This window comes from Camelus dromedarius, chromosome 21, assembly GCF_036321535.1.
Source record: "Camelus dromedarius isolate mCamDro1 chromosome 21, mCamDro1.pat, whole genome shotgun sequence".
Lineage (NCBI taxonomy): Eukaryota > Metazoa > Chordata > Mammalia > Artiodactyla > Camelidae > Camelus > Camelus dromedarius.
Window position 1 is genome coordinate 36,898,281 of NC_087456.1, and position 13,146 is coordinate 36,911,426.

Consider the following 13,146-nt stretch of genomic DNA (forward strand, 5'->3'; position numbering starts at 1 on the left):
TGGGGGTCCTGCTCCCCAGAGGGGCAGGTGTGGGACTTGGGTGGCACTGGACAGTGGGGAAACCCACCTTCATTCCAGTAGTTAAATTTATAAAATTGCCCACCTGTAGACAAAGGGGATAGAGCATCGGCAACTTCAAATGATTCGACCTGATGCCTGTTGTTAGGCGGTTTGCTTGGTGCATCTCTTGTGTTTGCCCTCCCCCTCTCCTTACCCCCTCCCCCTCTCCTTACCCCCTCCCCCTTCCCTCCCTCCCTCCCTCCCTTCCTTTTTTCCTTGCTGGGGATACAAAATTGCCTTTAAGAAGCTCACCAGATGCTTGGAAAAAACAAACTGTAGATCCTAGTTATGATACAGTGGGATAAATGCTACAGTAAAAGTTATTGTTGCTAAGAGTTTTCAACTGAAAAAAAAAGCACACAGCATGAGAGCTGAGTTCCGCATTAATTGGGGGCTTACTGAGAACTGTAGCCCGGGAGTCAGGCTGTCAGTAGCTCTGAGGAACTGCTTGGAAGAGGTGGGGGGAGGTCGGTGTCTGTGTGATTTTGGAGAAAGGACGCCTTCAATCAAGCACACATCTTTGTAGAAGGTTGCTGCTGGTTACAAGGAGCAGATGTTGCAGTTAATGGTTTTTGTGCTTTTCTAGATATGAGGAGATGCAAGAATTTGGGCTCATAAAATCTGAAAATAACTGACTGTCTGAAGGCCTGTTCTGACAGTCTTCCCAGGGCCCAGAGTGCCCCATTCCTGATCTCCGTCCTGAACCCCTTTTGGGGTGTATCGAAAGCCAGTGACTACAGTGACTAGTGACTTTGTTCTTGTGGAACCAGGTGGCAAGTGACATTCTTAAGTAGGCAGAGTTTACTGGGGCCATCAGAGAAGACTTGCTTGAGGAGCAAGCGGGCCGAGACGGTGGGGCCGAGGGGCACCAGGTGCAGAGAGGCGCTGAGGGAGCGTCGGGGCATGGGCTGTGGACGGGGGAGTGTGGTTGGGCAGGGGCTTGGGAGGCTGTGGGAAGGGTCTTGGGCCAGATCAGTAGGGGATGTGGTGGCGGCCGGGGTGAAGGGATCATCATCCGATCCTCACCGTAAAACTCGGAGTCAGCAGCTCAAGAGTCAGGTCTGGGCCCCGCTAGATGCCTGGCCTCACTGCTTCTTGCCCGAGGGCCATGGGTGATGGACTCAGCTCTCTTGGAATGATCTCAAGAGCAAACCCATTTCATGGACGGTGTTGAAAGACTAAACACTCAATGAACCGGGCTTCATGGATGTTAGCTGTTACAGCTCTGCAGGTGTGGACGCCAGCGGCAGAGACGTTTTAAAGACCCCGTGACCAGAAGTGGGCAGGGAGTTCCCTCGGTGTGCGGGCGCAGCTGACTGGCTCCCTCCTGGACCCCGGCTCCTCCCATGGACTCAGTGGCCCCAGGCCTCCACGGCACTGTCCTCCTCTGGGTCATGGCTTCCTTCTTTACCACCACTGAGTCTCCGCTTCGGATCATTTTATTTAAACAAACAGCCCTACCTCTGTCCCCCTCCTCTGAACCCTTCAGACCCCAGCATCTGACCCATCCTGGTGTTTTCAATTCCTGTTCGACTCCAGGGTTATTTTGTGCTGTGTATTTATGGCAAATCTCTTTTAAATGCTTGTTCCCTGGCTTTCTAAGCCGGATTTTAAGTTCCGTGTAGAGGATGGTTTCGTGGCTCCGGAGAAAAGCAGCGATGAGATTAGAAAGCCTGGGACAGATCCAGCTCAGCCCCTCCCAGTGTGAGACCTCACCCGTTGGTGCCCTCGTCAGTGAAATGTCAGCAGGACCCTTGGTGGGGTGGGGGCAGGGGTCCCCTGGCACCCTACGCTGTCAGGCCCAAGGCAGGAGGAACGTGCTACTGGAATCAGATGCCAGAAAAATGGGGATGGGGGTCATGGTTAGCTCTGGGCTGACGGTGCCCTCCCCAGTGGCCTGAGGCCGGAGCTGTGGCTGGAAGCTGCAGGGCCTGGGAGGGGCCTAGGCCCCTGGGAGGTCAGCCTCCTCTGATCTTAATGTCCAGCTCTCCCAGTAGCCAGCGTCTGACAGAACCGAAACAGTAGCTTCTCCTCGAGGCCCGGGTGCTCAGTGGCCACATTCACACCTTCCAGCAGCCTAGGGATAGGAGCTGTTCCCCTTTATACGGAGGGAGGAGCAGAAGCTTGAAAGGGTGTGTGCCTGTCTGATACCAGAGCATGGAGGCAGGTGGGGGGACTCCAAGGCCAGACACCCTGTAGAGGACAGCCACACCCTTCCTTCCAGAATCACTGGGGCCATCCAGAGCAGGGCCTGGAGCCGCACCGGGGCCAGAGCTGGGGGCACCTTCCTGCTCTGAAGATGAGCTGGGACTGGGCCCAGCCTCCTTGGTCCTCCAGAGAGCCTCTGTCTGAGCTCTGCACCTCCCAGACGGGTGGGAGGGCTTCCCTTGTCCCCATGCTCAGCATGTGGCTTCGTGCCCCCCTCCCACCAGCTGCACCCCCTCCCTCTGGCAGATCCCCCACCTGGCAGCTGGACCCCAAGTCTGCAGGGATCTGCAGGGAGAAGATGGGGAGGCAGCAGACACCACCCTGGCCAGTGGCCCCTGGCGACAGGGCCTGTCAGCTCCTACAGGTATGCTGTCTCTGTCCATTGCCCAGATGACAAGAGGGACCTGCCTGCAACCCTCTGAGGAGAAACCCCACCGATTACTCACAGGGAAGCTGGGGAAAGGCAAGCTTGTGTGCATTCTGATAAATGAGAACATCCGTACATTGCAGAGGAAGCTGCCTGAACTTTCCCAAAGGGTGAGAGCTGGTGGACAGGACGGCTCCTAAGAGCCTGTGTGCACGCAGACACTTGTCAGCCAGGCTGGGAGGCCCAGCACAGACGACGCAGGGTGCAGCCATCAGGGCCCTGGGGCTGGTCGCTGCGTTGCCTGAGCCAAATCCATCTTGACCCTCCTGCCAGCTGTGGGGCCTCAAGCAAGTCCCTTGTCCTCTCTGGGTCAAAATGCAAAATGAGGATGACACCTGCTTCTCCTTCAGAGGACTAAATAATTAACGTACGCAGGACACGAGGGCCAGGGCCCACCCTCTGGCTGGTCTTCTGTGCATGTTACGTACTAATGGAAGGCGCTCCGGTCCCACCCGTAAATGGAAATTTCCCTTTACAGACTTTTTACAGTGCCCAGAGCCCGTTCACATTACGGACCACGTTATTCAGTTTTTTTGCCGTCCTGTGAGGCGCGTAATTTTATCTCCCTTTGGAGGGGAGTCAGTGGAGCAGGAGACATTAGCTTCCGGATCTACAGGGCACCACAGGGGTACATCACCCTGCCTGGTGCGACTCCAAGTCTGCGGCAGCCAAGGAGCCCTCCTGGGGGTGCTGCGAGGTGCACAGGGGCACAGAGGGCGAGCTGATGGGGGCAGGTGAGGACAGAGCATCTGCCCAGTGAAGGCAAGTCACCCCGGGGCCGGTCTGCCCTCACTGGCTGTGTGATGCAGGCATGCCAGATGCCCTCTCAGTGCCTCCAACGCCCACCTTTAGTGTGGACTCCAAAGCCACCTTGTGGGGCCGTGGGAGATGCAGCGGATACTATGTATGAAAGTGCTTTGTAAACAGAACGTGCCGGGACCCCCATGGAGGGCAGTGTCTGTGGGGCACTTGGTGGACAGCAGCTCCTGGTCCTTCACTCATGTACTCGGCGTGGAGAGCAGGCCTGGGCACTGCAGGCCTGGGTGCCCCGGGCCGTGAGCAGAGCCCAGGGGAGGCCCTGGGGCCGTGTGGGCAGAGCACTCGGGGCAGAGCGGCTGGAGAGCTGCCCGCAGGACCCCGGCCGGCGGAGGAGGCCGCGGACGTCCAGGAGAGCCCACGCTGTCTGCACTGGGCCTCTCTCTGCTCCTGCAGGGACCAGTCCAGACGGCCCTTCCGCGGGAATGGGCGAGGGGAGAGTGCGTGTCAAAGGGCCCCAGAAAGGAGACAAGCAGAGGGCGGGTGCCCTGCCACAGGCCCAAGACTTTAATGTCCTGCTGCCACTGCCCAGGCCTGTTTGAATGACATCAGAAACTGCACCCAGTCGCACCCCTTGCTGGTGAGGAGAAGGGCTGTCAGCCTCCCTCCCTATCTTGGAGGTGGTTCCTGACCACCCCCACTGGCCTGCCGCCTAGCTGCTGAGACAGGGAGGCTGCAGCGGCGTGGCAGGCCGAGCCCTCCCTGGCCCCACCCTCGGCCAGGCTCGCTTTAAGCCCACGCTGGCCGCGCGGCCTTCACAGCCTGCGGGGAATAAGGGTCTCCTGGGAGCCCTGAAGCTGGTCGAGGCTGCCCAGGGAGGACCCGAGGCCCAAGCACCCCGGGGCGCTGGCCACGCCCTCTGGGGCCTCGCGCCCCTTCAGAAGCTCTGCTGCTGCCACCTCCACCTCCTCTGGTTCCATCTGGCAGGCCTCGGCCAGGGCCTGGCCTGTCGCCTTGACAAAGTTAGCATCAGTTGCCAGGGTGTCCAGGCCCCCTCGAACCAGAGCCTGCCGGGAGGAGAGGAGGTCGGTGGGGTCTTCCCGGGGAGCCCTACCCCTCCCCACCCAGGCCATCACAGGGCCACCTCGGAATGGCAGCTGGTGCCATCGCAGCCCCCACTCACCTCTCGGATCAGCAGGGCTGTGGCTGGAGCTGGGCACCTGGGGGTGCGGTCCTCAGTCCTATTGCCAGGCAGTGCCTCCTTGGGCAGGGACTCTGGTGTGGGGCTCCTCTCCTCAGCCACGGGAGACTCCACCCACGCCTGGTCCAAATACATGAAAGCAAAGACCCCACGGGGTTGCTAGACCCCCCTGGGATCTGGGAAGCCTCAGCTCCTCAGAGGGAGTCCCTGGCAAGATCTCCAGGAAGGGGAGGAACCAGAAGAGTCCTGTCCATCCTGCAATTGCCAGCAAATTACCCCCCTCCCTTCCTCCATGTGGAGTTTGCTCCCAGCCTCTGTCCCGTTACCTGGCAAGGGGTGGGAGGTGCCTGCGCTCCGGGCACAGCTCTCTGGGTCCGAGGTCCCTTCAGCCTTTCCACACAGGATTTGCTGTGGGGGCCTGTGGCAGGGTGGGGGGAGGCCAAGAGGGGCTGCTGACTCCTGCCCGGGGGTCCCGGATCAAGACAGCTCCACCTGGCCAGTCTGCCCCACCCTGAGATCCTCGGGCCCTGGACAGTGGACTTGAGCTGAGGCCAACCAACCCCAGGCCGGGCAGGACTCCCCACTGCCCTCCACCCACCAAGCACCTTGGCCTGGTCTCTGTCCTTGTGGGCTGGGGAGGGCCCGAGTCTGGCCAACTGAGGCCAAGCTGGTCTCCTGTGTGAGTGTGTGTTTGAGAGTGTGTGTGTGTGTGTTGGGGAGCAGGACAAGCAAGCACCCCCAGCTCCTGTGAACCCCAGCGTCCTCAGGGATCTGCTGACACACAGCCAGTCTAGGACCTGCTGGGAGACTGATTGCCAGGTCATCAGCTGAAGGTCAGAGCTGAGGTGTCTGTGTGTCTGGCTATCCTTCGGGCCAGGAGGGGTGTGTGTAAGCTCTCTGGAGGGCCCAGGGAGGCCCCCTCACAGTGCACATCCCCCTCACTTCACTCAGCCACCCAGGTGACACCCTTCTTCTCTGCTGGGCCACAGGCTCCCAGCCAGGTTCCCCAAATGTACAGAGGAGCAGGGCTCCCCAGGCCTCTCTGGGAGATGGTCAGTCCCTCGGGAGCAGATGAGAGACTGACCCAGGGTCCCCCAGTGCTGGCCAAAGTCTCCTCCCCTGGCGGCAGGTGTCTCTGTCTCTCCCGGGAACTCCCCCTCGTAGTGGACACTGAAATGGAAACACGGCCGATGAGCCAGGGAGGCCGCTGGCTCTCCTGCCGCCCCTGCCCCTCTGTGAGCCCAACACCCTTTCCCCAGGGTCTAACCCATTGTTCTGGTCGTGGGGCGTCCCAGCCGCAGAGTTTGTGGTTCTGGAAGCCCCCTCGATGTCCCTAACTAGTTTGGTTCTAGGCCTTTCCGGCCTGTGGCGGTCAACGCCCTCTACATTCTCAGGACCTACTCTCTGAGATTGTTTGGCCACAGTCGGATCACATGACAGCCCACCCCCCCAAAGAGACTGCCTGATGCTTCTGCACGTCCAGCACCCAGCACCCCGTGGCGCCCCGCAGGGCTTGCGGGCTGCGTGGGGGGGTCTCTGGCGGGAGGGGGCGCAGGCAGCGCTGACCTGGGAAGGAGCTTCTCACCTGGCCTCTGCCCTGTCCTGCCCGGTCCTGGGGGCGGGGCTCAGCCTTTCCAGGCCAGAGAACCCCAGTCACCAAGCCTCCTGTCTGGAGCAGAGCTCTGCTCCGAGCCCAGCCCACAGGACCCTCTCCCCTCACCCCGCTGGTTTTCATGGCAGTCTACAGCCCAGGGTTGGTGAGATGGGGAACCACCTGGAACCCAAACCCAAACCCAATGGCCAAACCTTAATAGTTTAGGTTTTCCTACAATGTGCCGCCTCCAAAGTCCCTCTCCTAACCTGTGTGTTCAGTTCCCAGACCTGTCGCAGACAATAGAACAACAGCTGGGCACCGAGGCCAACGCCGACCCGAGGCTGCCCCCTGCTGGCCAGAGGAGTCTCTGCAGCCCAGGCCGGCCCCTCGTATCAAGGCTCAGGCTGGGTCCCAAAGGGCGCACAGGCACACCGTCCACACTTCGGGGTCCCCCAAAAGCCTGAACCGCCAACTGCGTCTGCCTAGTCCCACCCCAGTTCCCCCACATCCCGGGCTGACAGTTACTGCCATTACCTGGAGAACGCCCAGCGGTTGCCATGGTTGCTGTTGCCACCTGTGGCGTTGGCATTGGCATTGTTGGTGTTGGCTCGAGCCAGGGGGTTGGTGCTTGGATGCTGAGGGAAGTCCTCCAAGAAGACAGGCGATTCCAGCTCCTCCATCTCTATTTCAGTGAACTGGAGGGGCCTCTGGTTGGCCATGACGTGGGGCAGGGAGTTGGTCCTTTCCAGGAAGTTGTCCACCTGGCCGAACAGACCTCCGGTCCTCTGTGGGCCAGGAGGAGGGGGGTACTGAGAGCAGAGACAGGGAAGTGCGGGGGGCTGCCACCGCGGACAGTGGGAGTGAGGCCAGAGGACAATGGACTGGGCTGTGAGGCCGGGGAAGAGACCACCCCCTTGGAGAGTTCTCAGCCTGATGGTGCAGACAGGGCACGTGGAGAGAACTGCATGGGGGAGACGGGCATCCAGACGGGAAACTCGGGCGGTGAGTGAGCCCGGAACTGGGCGCCTGGAGGACTGGCTGTAGTCCCACCTCCAGAACTAACTTCTAAAACGTTGTTGGACATGTCAGGTCATCCCTCTGGGCCACCGTTTCCTCATGAATTCCAAGGAATTTAATGAGGTGGTCATTAAGGACCCTCCAGCTCGCTGGTGTCAGAAGGAACCTGAGACAGAGCTGAGGACTAAGCGGGAAGCAGTGGGGCATCTGATCAGGGAAGGTTTCTGAGGGGTGACTGTTGACTCGGGTTTGTGGGGAGGGGAGAGAGGGAGGGATGGCAGAGGAAGCGGGTGGGGCCACTGACTCCTAGTCCTGAGAGACGTTGGAGGTGGGGGTCCTCAGCCTCCACGCTGTGCGGCTGGGCTCCCGGCCTCCTCTCTGCTGCCGGTGCCCTGCGGAGACCACGGCCTGGCTCACCCGGAATATCCCTTCCTCCATCGCGGCCTCCACCATGGCTCTCTCCAGCTCCTCCTCAGCCATCAGGTCCCCTGAGATGGTGCGGCGGATCTCAGGGGCTGCCTCTTCCTCAATGGTCCGCAGCCCGGCCTGGGGATAGAGCTGGGACTCAGTGACCCCTCCCCAACTCAAGCCAGGACTGGAGGCCACACTGCTTCCCACGGCCTCCCTCGTTTCTGATCCTGGCAACCAGGGCCTCCCAAAGGCCCAGCTCCAGCCCCACGCCTTCCTGCTCATTCAGTGTCCCAGGGCTTCGCAAGGCCACCACGTCCTGCTCTGTCTGGGATAGTCCAAACCCTGACGGTCCCCAAGGTATCTTCTCTCAGCCTCACGGCGGTTCCTCACCCGCCCAGGCCTCCAGGTTGGAAACCCCTTTCACTCAGCACAGTCTTCTGGGCAGACGACCTCTTTTGCTTGCCCTTGCCATCCATTAATACCATTTTTTGAGCTGATCAAAGTTCTTATCACCAGCAACAGGACCAGTCAAGACTGGTGTCACTTGCTGGTCTGCAGTGAGAACACAGCACCCTCCTGGGACATTCCTGTCCGAGATGCATGTCCTCAGTCTGTCAGGACATATCACACAAACCCAGATGGAGGGACATCCTGGCCGGTGACCTTCCAAAGTGTCAAGGTCGTGTCAAGGAAGAACTGGGCAACCGTTCCAGGTGGAAGAGACTAAAGAGATACGGCCCCTAAATGCAATGTGTGATTACGGATCCGATCCTTCTGCTGTAAAGGACGTTTTTGGGACAACGGGTGAAACCTGCATGGGGCCTGAGGATTCCACAGCAGTAACGCATGAATTTCCTGATTTTGGTGGCTGCCTCGTGGTTATGCAGGAGGATTATGGAGGAGAATGGCCTTGTCTGCAGGAAATACACACTGAAGTGTTCTGGGTTGATGGAACACTGGGAATTACTTTCAAATGGCTCAGGGGGAAAAAAGGTTTCTGTATTATACAGGCAACTTTTAAAATGGTGAGATTGTTTCAAAGTAAAAATTAAAATGTATTTTTGAACACGCAGCCCAAATGCATATGTTTATTTTGGATGTATCAATCATGGGCATTATAAATACCTAACATAAAAAACTGAAATAAAGAACAGGTAAGCTAACGCAAAGTTGTGAGTGTCTTCGCGTACCCGGTGCTCATTTCAGGCACCTCCCCTCCCCCAGGAAACGTGCTTCCTCTGGCGATCACGGCCCTCATCCCACGCAAACCTCTCCCCAGTGTTCAAGGGAGGGGACCGTTATTTTCGATCATATCATCCGGAGATGGAAGAGCCCCTGGTTCTTCCCTTGAGGTTGAAGTGTCTTCCATGGTGGACCACCCAGAGCTGTCATCTCATTCCGCACTTGTCCCGGCCCCTCCTTCCCACTGCGCCTCCACCCTCAGCCCCAAAGGACGCAGAGAGGGAGCTGGAGGCCCGGCTCAGCGCGCACATCCGCGGGGCCCAGGTCGGGCTCACCTGGATCTGCACAGTGTCCTTCTTGGGCCGATACCCATAATACTCCTCCTGGCGCTTCATGAACTTTCGGAAGTGCTCCTGGATGAGAAACGTGGCGTAGAACTTCCCCACCGTCACCTCATCATCTGCAGAGGAGCCAACGGGGGCCGGTGGGCATCTGATGCCGGGGTCAGCGTGGGGGCCACGTGTCACCAGGCCACCCCTCCTCTGGCTGACTTGGCCACCAGGCAGGCGGTCTCCAGCTGAGGCTGGAGAAGCTGTGATGGCTGCCATAGGGTCCACCCAGGGTATCCACGGGGACCAGGCCACTCTCAGACTCCCAGAGGGCCCCCTGGAGAGGCCCTCATCCCCTCCCCGCGGCTGCCTCTGGGCTCTGGCCTCCCACAGCAGCACCCACCTCCTATTGGAGGGATGACCTGGTCCAGGAGCTTCATGCTGGTTCTCTTCCAGATCTTCTTGATGATGGCCCGCAGCTCCTCGTTGGCCTGCTCGAAGTTACCTGGGGGCGGGGAGAAGCGGAGAGGCCCCAGAGTCATACAGGCCAAGCCGCCTGCCCTGGACAAAGCCACCGGGCACTCTCACTCGGCAAACGTTGGCTGTGTTTTCTCTTCTGGCAGCTGCTGTGCTGGGCACTGGCCTTGGGGGAGGCATCAATGCCCCCGGGGCAGCCCAGCCCGTGGTCACATACTCACTCCACACAGGCCTTGGCTCCCAGTGCCCAGAGCAGTTGACTTTAGAGGCTATCGTCCCCATTCTCTGCCTCCCCAAACACTCTTTTGTCCCCCACGTCCCCTCCGGTCCACCCTGGGTACACCAGGCAGCCTCCCCACTGTGCCAACGTGGCTCCTCCCTGGCTCTCGGCCTCCTCTTCCTGACCTCCCAGGGGAGCCTTCCCTGTGGCTGTCCTGGGTGCCTGAGATGGTCCGAGCCCCTGCGGGATGGCTCTGGGCAGCTGGTCCCTGTGCAAGGGCTCTGGGGCAAAGCCAAGCCCCTCCCCTCCGACTCTTCCCCAGCTCCCACCACATCCGACTTCCTGGCAGCCAGGGGCCTGCGGATTCAGTGGGGCCAAGTGGGAACTCCAGCAGCCGCCCCGTAGCTCTGGCCCAGACGGAACCCCGGTGCCCCCACCCCTGCGGGAACACCACCACTTCCCAGACCGGGTCAGACACAGCTGTGCGGGAGCACATCCTTGGTGACTTTCGCCCTGCAGAGCCCCGAAGGCATGAGGGTTTGGTGGCTGTGGTCCGGGTCCTGCCTCTGCTTCTCCCCTGACTCCTGTTTCCCACCTTTAGGTCTAAGAATGGCAGGATCTGCTGGAATCTCAGCCCTGAGGGCAGGGGGCTGCACCCAGAGGCCCTCACCCTCCGTCTTGATCTTGAGCGCTGTGCGGACCAGAGCGAAGAGGGTGGCATTGAAGGTGACCGTACCATCGCTGTTCAGGGGCATGTTCATGCCCACCAGCCGCTGCGGGCGTGCAGGAGAGGGGGTTTGCTGACGCGCAGGGACCCCCGAGCCAGGCCGGGCATCCTCCCCCGAACTGAGGGCCAGCAGGGCAGGGGAGGGGAGGGGAGGGGAGGACGGGGTGGGGAGGTTGACCAGGACGCTCTTCATGAGGCAGGGGGAGATGAGCTGGGGACTCTCTCAGACTGTAGGTCCCAGGGAGAGGTGTGGGGACCCCACAGATGACTGCTATAAAATGCCTCATCCAATCCGGCCTCACCGACTTCCCCACCAGGACACCTGTGCCCCTGCGGTGGGCTCCCCTCGCTGGCAGCTCTGTTACCTTACATGCCACCCGGTGTGGGCAGAACTTCCCAAAGCCCAGAGGGGGCTGGATCCTTCTCAGCAGGGTCACCACATCCAGATGTTTGATTCTGCCCCTGCAGGGGGACACCCAGACTGGTCTACCTGGCAGCCACACCCAGACCTCCCTTCCTGTTCAGAGAATGGCCGAGGGGAAGAGAGCCAGGAGCCTTCCTTGGGTTTCAGTGAAGCTAATTGGGGGTTCTTGGATTGCATAAATAAAGGTAGAGGTCATGGATCAAGGGAGGTGGAAGCCCCCCTCCAGGGACTGGTGGAGAGCTCGAGACCGAGTTGGCGGTGCTGGAAGGATTAAGTGAGATAATGCGGGGCATGGTTGGCACAGCACCGGACCTCTGGGAACAGTCATAGAGAGTGAAGTGACTACCTTCTTAGAAACAGTGTAAGGCAGCCGTGCTCCTCAGGGTTAAAGTGCACACGAGCGCCCAGAGGGTCAGGATACCAGCGATGCAGACTCTGAGCCAGACACTCTGGAGTGGGGCCGGGGCTCTGCACTTTTACCAAGCTTGGACGCTTGGTCAGTTGGCCACACTGAGTGGCCGGGGCCTAGTGAGTTCCCTGCTCCTAGAAGTGTCCGTGTGTAGCTGGGTGACCATTTTCAATAAAGGGAAGGGGGCTCCTGCCCTGGGAGCTGTGGGATCCCTCCGACCCTGAGAAAGTCCAGTTCTCCGATCCCAGGCCTCGGATCATAAAGAGAGAGGAAGCCTACATGTTGTTAGAGTGGAGAATGACTCCCTGTCGGACACTCGGACGGGGTCTAGAATGAGGGCTGGACGGTTGAGGGAGGGCCCAGCACAGAGCCTGCGGACGGGACTCACTTAGCCTCCGGGTCATACTCTGCCCAGATGGCCTTGAACTCGTCCAGGTGGTGGGGACCCAGGATGGACCAGTCCCGCGTGAGGTAGTCAAAGTTGTCCATGATGACGGCCACAAAGAGGTTGATGATCTGCAGGAGGAGAGTGGGGAGGCAGGTGGGATGGGGGCGGGCGGGGGCCGTCCACGGGGCACAGGGTCCAAGCTTCTCCCTGCCTGGGCTCGGCATCTCAGCCCTCCCGGACGACCGCCACCCAACACGAGCAGCCTGTGTCACTCCGTGCTCCGGCCCTGGGGGGTCCCTGCCGGGGGTCCTGGGCTCTCCCTTCAAGTCCAGTCTCGGCCTCTGGTCTACACCCGAGAGCCGTGGGCCACCGGGCCGGCCGTGCTGCTCTCGCCGGTTCTCTGTTGTCGGGCATCCCTTTGAAATGCAAGGCTTCCTGCACGTGGACCCCTGGTGCCCAGTGAGCGGCGTCAGGGCCTGGACTGTGTCCTGTTCCTGTTTCTGTCCCTGCACTGGGCGCAGGGCCAGGCACACATCAAACATGCAAACTACCGTTTTGGTGAATATAGGAAAAAAAGGGTGAGGGAGCAAGGGCCAAGGGCTGCTGAGGGCTCTCGCCTCCGACGTGAGCAGACAGCGCCCTGAGGCTCAAAGCCGTCTGGTGCTGTTTCCAGCTGCACAGTGACCTCCTGGGGGACCTTGTTTCCAGCGTCCCAGCCTCCTCACAGAGGGCAGCCTTCTCCTCCGAGGAAGGGGGGGGGGGGCGGCGAACGGCTTTACTGGAGGCCCCGGACTATTTAGGGCAGAACCTCACTACATCCTCCTGATTACTGTTAACACCCCTTCCCGCAAAAGAAAAAGTAAAAAGTAAAACCTTTTAGCAACTCTTCTGGGGCATGGAAAAGCACTCAGAACACCGAGCCACACCCAGGACGACCAGGACAGGGACAGTCTAGCCAGAGCCCGGCGCTGCTGCGTCCCCGAGCCGGTCCCCGAGGGACAGCGCGCACAGGGAGGAGGGGAGGGCGCCCCGCGGCCGCTCACCAGGAAGGCGCACAGCATGTAGAAGCTGATGAAGTAGTAGTAGGCGAAGCTGGTGCCGCACGTGTGCTCCTCCCCGGGGGCGTAGTCCGACTCGGGGTCGCACAGCTTGCCGTAGCTGCAGGCCAGCAGGATCTCCTGCCACGCCTCGCCTGTGGCGCACCTGGGGGACAAGAGCTCCATGGGCCTCTCACTCCCGGCGGCCCCCCGGGAGGCGGCCGGGGTGAGCACAGGCGGGCGGTGCGGGCAGGCTGCCCCTCCAGAGTGGGGGCTCCC

The 13,146-nt window shown here is 60.4% G+C and overlaps 1 protein-coding gene across 2 annotated transcripts in view; it reads right to left on the minus strand.

The window, feature by feature from the left end:
- Positions 1 to 3,996: 3,996 nt before the first annotated feature.
- Positions 3,997 to 13,146, minus strand: part of CACNA1S (calcium voltage-gated channel subunit alpha1 S) — a 58,819-nt gene continuing 49,669 nt past the window's right edge. For both annotated transcript variants that reach the window (XM_031438869.2, XM_031438868.2), the window contains 12 exons: positions 12,874 to 13,033; positions 11,831 to 11,958; positions 10,975 to 11,071; positions 10,553 to 10,655; positions 9,589 to 9,690; positions 9,192 to 9,316; positions 7,681 to 7,809; positions 6,781 to 7,031; positions 5,737 to 5,822; positions 4,979 to 5,070; positions 4,635 to 4,772; positions 3,997 to 4,518 (listed from right to left, as the gene is read on the minus strand). In XM_031438869.2, coding sequence (XP_031294729.1) covers positions 4,267 to 4,518; positions 4,635 to 4,772; positions 4,979 to 5,070; positions 5,737 to 5,822; positions 6,781 to 7,031; positions 7,681 to 7,809; positions 9,192 to 9,316; positions 9,589 to 9,690; positions 10,553 to 10,655; positions 10,975 to 11,071; positions 11,831 to 11,958; positions 12,874 to 13,033 — 1,663 coding nt within the window. In that variant the 3' untranslated portion in view covers positions 3,997 to 4,266. The remainder of the gene's footprint in view (positions 4,519 to 4,634; positions 4,773 to 4,978; positions 5,071 to 5,736; positions 5,823 to 6,780; positions 7,032 to 7,680; positions 7,810 to 9,191; positions 9,317 to 9,588; positions 9,691 to 10,552; positions 10,656 to 10,974; positions 11,072 to 11,830; positions 11,959 to 12,873; positions 13,034 to 13,146) is intronic.